Source organism: Triticum dicoccoides, chromosome 7B, assembly GCF_002162155.2.
Source record: "Triticum dicoccoides isolate Atlit2015 ecotype Zavitan chromosome 7B, WEW_v2.0, whole genome shotgun sequence".
NCBI classification, from domain to species: Eukaryota; Viridiplantae; Streptophyta; class Magnoliopsida; order Poales; family Poaceae; genus Triticum; species Triticum dicoccoides.
In genome coordinates this window covers 422,792,999-422,798,689 of record NC_041393.1, presented here as the reverse complement: position 1 = coordinate 422,798,689, position 5,691 = coordinate 422,792,999, and the positions used below count along the sequence as shown (strand labels likewise).

The 5,691-nt window shown below is 52.3% G+C and overlaps 1 protein-coding gene across 1 annotated transcript; it reads right to left on the bottom strand.

Moving 5' to 3' along the window:
• Positions 1-903: 903 nt before the first annotated feature.
• On the bottom strand, positions 904-3,668 carry LOC119335290 (glycosyltransferase BC10-like). The gene is made up of 2 exons (XM_037607429.1): positions 2,592-3,668; positions 904-1,945 (listed from the first exon to the last, which is right to left on the bottom strand). Exons 1-2 carry the CDS (start codon positions 3,165-3,167, stop codon positions 1,304-1,306), a joined length of 1,218 nt encoding a protein of 405 aa, XP_037463326.1. The 5' UTR covers positions 3,168-3,668; the 3' UTR covers positions 904-1,303.
• Positions 3,669-5,691: the final 2,023 nt, after the last annotated feature.

The following is a 5,691-nucleotide window of genomic DNA, read 5'->3' as shown; positions in this document are numbered from 1 at the left end:
ATGTATATGTGTGTGTAGGGCCCACCTCCTGTTTTCCTTGTATAGTTGAGGTTGTGGCCCACCTCTGTACTTACATATACGTGTCTGGTGCACCGATCAATACATCGCGATTGCACAACCCATAATCTGTCTCTCTACACCTTATGAGAAGGCATCGTTTTCATGGGCCAGGGCAGCAATACAAGGAGCAGCAACAGTCACTTTCATCAAAAATCTCAACCGTTTCCATTATTTTGTTTTAACAAATACCGCTGCAATTTCACCAAATATATCTAACCAGAACAAGTCCTAAACAAACACCACGTAGGCCATTCACAGATTATAAGTAGTAACTTGTTGTGCAGGTCAGACACCCATCACACAAAAAATTAATCCACAGACTTTCTTCTATTTCGGAATGAAATACTCATAGACCTGTGCCTGTGGATTATTGTAATCACTGACTAAGGGCATGACAAGAGCGTGTGTGGGCTACGCCAGCCTAAAATCATGTCTCCCATGTTCGCCAACCAATCCTAGTTTTGTGCAGCTGCCAAACGCACAGGCCAATTAAGCATGCCCCCGCAATACTATTATGCAGTCCCACAGCCAAACAAGTACAATCTGTAACAGCAAGTCCAAGAATTTGTAGCAACATAGATGGCCTACTCATGTGTGCCTTTCAAAAAGAACCAGCTTTTCTTCCTTTCTTGTGGAGACAGTGCCACAAGAAGGTGGCATATTCTGCCTACATCCACAAACTTCTCTATCTACACTAGCTTTCATCTCATGGACCAGAGCAGAGCATCCTCACAAGTCACAACCACCAATGGCAAGCTGTTGCTTCAAGGTTTCGAGGATGTGGCTATGTATCAAGTGCGCAACTCCATCTGGCAACGCCAGACTTGAAGCCAAGCCAAGCCAAGCCAAACAATGATTGAGCAAGTTATATTCACATAAAATTAGCATCCTGACCAAGTCATTACAATAAGTGATATGGGGGCAGAAGAAAAGAGAAAAAAGATCTATCACAGAGCTATGATATATTAAAAAGAATGGGGGGTGAAAATGTCCTCTCTGGATCTTGTAGTGCCATTCGTCCATTACTCGGGAATCAGCTTCAGGATAAGTGAAGTAAATTTCACCGTCCCACACAGCGTCATCCGCCAGCCAAGCGTCTCGACAGCAGTCTCTCATCTATCTAAGAAGAGACACATGTCCCTGAGCTAGCAGAGTACCTCTACCACCTGACCGGTACCGGCACGCGAGCAAGTGATCGTCGATGGAGATAGCTCGATAATATAATGCCGATGGGAAGCCGAGCTCAAAAGTCCAACACCGTCGAAGTGAGATTCATCAATGGCCCCAAAGCACTGGGAGCAAACTTCCTAGCAAAGAGGTAGCACACAGAAGTGTGCTTCGAGTTGTAGAGGCACTGCGTACCATTGTTCCTGATGGCCTTGATGAAATCTACATTGATGTTTCCAGCACCGTATCTTGCTGGATGCGGGCCTCCTCTTGACCAATCAACCCATGTGATGGTCCTGTTGCCGTTGAGCGACCCGTGGAACAGATGAAGATAGGTCGGTATGTAATGCTCGTCCGGGTAGCAAGATGGTCTGCAATGCTTCCGGAAGATCGAGTAGTACTTGTAGTCCGCTACGACACGCACGGCCAGCTCCCGGTTAAGCTCAAACCACTCTGACCCTTTCCTCCATTGTTCCGGCAAGATGTGAGGTGCCATTCGACGGTTGTAGCGGCCAGCGCTTTGAGGGGTGTCGATGTTGTAGGACTCGACGAAGCTCTGCTCCGAGTTTATGAGGTACTCGTAGACGGTTGGGAAGTTGAACACCGGAATGCAGCTCTCCGAGAGCAGAACAAAACGCTCGTTCGAGAAATCCAACAACGCGTTGGCCAGCAAGCGCTTCTCAGCATCAACCAGGGTTATTGATCCCCAAGACACTTCCTGCATTGGCAATAAACAAGGATCAGAATATGTTATCAAAACTAGCCGTTGATCAGGGTCCCAGAACCGCACATGGAGGGCACTCACACTGTTAAATACTGAAAGAATGCAAACATCGCATCGATATTTGAGGTTGACACTTTAGCCCAATTATTAAACATAAAAGAAGAAAAGCAGAGTACACAAATAAACAAAGTCCCAACCATAAGACATCCATGACTAATTATTTAGTGGGTAAACTGAAGCAGAATATTGTAGATTAAGCATCTCTAGATCACAATATTAGCAACATTCGTGAGCACCACTAGTTGGAGAATCCATCGAGTAGTTTACCCACCATCCTGGCATGGGGTCAAGCAAGCATATTCCCCTAGAGGCTAGAGCAAATACATACACATATCCCAATCATGAATCAAGTTGAGCACATGGCAACCACCAACTAGCGCGACAACGGTTGTCCGACTCATTCCACCAAGGCACCAGCTAACGAATCAATCAGCCACAATTTTTCGCAAGCAGTTCAACTAATTAACAATCTAATTGTGCCATGATTCGGTGACTGCAATTTTTACGACTTACGAGTTATGAAGTTCAGGTAAATTGTTATGAAGGAAAGAAGAGAGTGTGAGGAGAATGATTATGGTACCTCGCTGGGGATCTGGCGGCCGTAGAATGGGGATGTCTTGGAGACGTTGAGCTTGTAGTCCGGGATGGTGTGGAGGTAGACGGAGAAGAGGCCCTGGTGCCCGTGGAAGAAGCGCTCCCAGAGCGGGGCGAAGGGGAGCGGTCCGCGGGTCATGAAGAGGAAGGCGACCTTGGGGACCCGCTGGAAGGGGAACTCCTCGGCGGTGGGCACGAGGGTGGCGCGCCAGAAGAGCTCGTCGTCGGTCATGGAGTGCGCGAGGGTGGGCGGGTGCACGAAGGCCTTGAAGCCCGGGCCGCAGTCGCCCGTGGCACCGCGGCGGTCGCAGGAGCTGTAGGTGGCGGTGGGGAAGAAGAGCTCGGTGTGGGAGTTGTAGTAGTAGCGGGAGACGTTGGCGCTGACGGAGAGGCCGATGACGACGCCGGCCATGAAGATGACCATGGCGGTGACGAGCTTGAGCAGGCCCGTGGACCAGTCCTTGCGCGGCGTGTTGGGGAAGTAGTCGCCCTCCTCGTCGGCGCCGCCGCCGCCCCCGCCCCCGCCGCGGGACTTGAGCATCGGCTTCGAGTCCCCCCACATCGCGACGGCCGGCGGGGAGCAGGCCGAGGATCAAATCGGGCGCGGGCCAACCGTTCCGCCGGCGGCGAGATCGGCCGAGCGAGCAAGATGGGGCCTTTTCGGCGCCGGAATCCGCAGGGGGGAGCCCCGATCTGGCGGCACGGGAAATCCTAACCGGGCCGGGTGGATCCGCGCGGAAAAGGCCAAGGGCGGACACGGCACGCGGAAAGGCTCGCGGCGAGGGCCTTTATAGCGGCGACGGGAGGGAACGCGGCAAGGAGGAGGCTGGCAATCTTTCTTTCTGTGTTTCTTAGTGGGTAAGGAGGAGGAGGAGGAGGAAATACGCGTGGCGGAGGAGGGGGAGGTCGCTGTCGATTCCGATCCAGCTCCGCTCGCGACTCGACTCGACTCGACTCGGGGACGGAGGTGGAAGGTGGGGTATTTATGGGAGCTGGCTGCCTCCCCCGCCTCGTCTTCTTCTTCTCCGAGTGGTCGTCGCGGACGGCGAGAAGAAGAGGCCAAGGCCAAGGCCGCGGGGGGGAGTAATTGATCGATGATCTTACTATTTCTCCTAAAAATAAATGTCTGAAACGAGAGAGGTTATATATTAGGAGTAACTTAATAATTGATTTGGGTGGGAAGAAACGGTCTGGAAGACGCGGGCCCACGGTCGCGGAAGCGGCGCCGGGGTGACTCGTAACTCGTAGTACTAGTGTGTCTGACGGGTGGGCCCCGGTGACGGGCCGGTTCACGCGTCGTCGCGGCCCACCTCGTCAGCGGCGCGCGCGGTGAGTGGTAAAAGTTGCTTTTGGCGGCCTGGAACGGACGGACGGTCGGCCAGCGACGTGGTCGCACGCGCTGGGGGCACTGCCGCGTGGGCGCGTGGTGGGCCGCACGTCAGTCGCAGAGCAAGAGGACACGTGATGGTGGTGGTGAGCGAGGGTGCAGGGCGAGGGTGGCCGTAGCGGCTGCCTGCCGGTTCGTTTCTGTGCCGTTTTTTTTTCTTTTAAGGATCGTTTTTGTGCCGTTGGTTGGTTTGGATGAGTGGGGTGGTGCGGTGCGGTTCGAGCCAGCCAAAGCGGGCAGCCTACAGCCAGCGCCACTCCAGTGCAGTTCGTGAGGCGGAGGCGGGACGACGCATGTGCTCGGTCGTTGCGGATCGGATGCTACCTAGCCAGCTTAGGCTGCGTTCGGAGTGCAGGAGAGCAAAGCAAAGGAATGAATAAAAGTATAGGAAGTGAAGATGGGTGAACAGTGCAAACCATAGGTTTCCAACAGGACGTTTCCTTTGGTCTGAGTAGATGTTATCTTTCCCGTGAAAAGTACAAATGGGGGGCACTTTCCTGTGGAACGAACAGTGCTGATTCCTGTGGGGCGAACGGGCTTACAGGAAAATATTCCCGTGGAAATCGAACCTGCATAACTCCTGTGCGATTCCTGTGCACCGAACGCAGCCTTAATCTATTCCGCCTCCCAACCCAAAGAATGCATATTCTACTTGGGGACAGCCACATCACTGTTGGATCCTGCATGAATCCTACGTATCGGTGGGTGCAAGGCATCCTGCTAATCATCATCATCAGTTGCCCGTTTGGCTTGGCTTCATCAGGAATAAAATGAGCCTGTACGCTATGTATGTCCTTCCCAGGCTAGCTTAAAAATGGGGAACTATACGTGTGATCCAATCATTCGACTGTACACTCACCCTCTCGATTGTGCATGGTGGACGAGCCCATCTCAACTCTCGAGTAACTTGTTACGAGCAACCAAACACAAGCTTTGGTCATGAAAAAATCAACATCTACACCTAGTTTGGTTAGCAGCATACTCTCTAGTCTGCATGGAGCGTAACGAAAGGTGACATGTTTCGGTTGGCCGCTTGTTTAGGCGGAAACACAAGGCATGGTGTTTGGTTTCATGCAACGCGAGTTGTCTTCTAACCTCTTCGGCGAGGTGGTGAGATTACCAGCACACATGGGCGTGTACAACAACCCAAAGACACACAAAAGATAGCGTATTAACATAGTTCTAAACAATAGCAAGCAGTTTTAAACATAGTACCGCACTTAAACATAGCAGTCTTCAAGCAAAGCAGCATGATATAGTCGATACTAAACTAGCTGGAGCAACGGAGAGTTGTCCTAGACGTTCATGGGGAAGGCATCGCATGCCTCCCACACTTGGTCACCACTTCAATGTCGTCGTCGTTGAAGACGATGACCTTGAGCGCGTCGGGAGTTAGCAACTTGAAGGTCACCATGTACCCGATATTGATCTGATGGACGGTGGCAAAGGCGGCCCAACCCTGATCGAGGGTGACCCTGTCGTTCATCAGCCTCACGGTGACCCTCCATGAGCAGCCGATGTTCGTCTTGAGCTTGAACTCCGTCGGGAGTTAGCAACTTGAAGGTCACCATGTACCCGATATTGATCTGATGGACGGTGGCAAAGGCGGCCCAACCCTGATCGAGGGTGACCCTGTCGTTCATCAGCCTCACGGTGACCCTCCATGAGCAGCCGATGTTTGTCTTGAGCTTGAACTCCG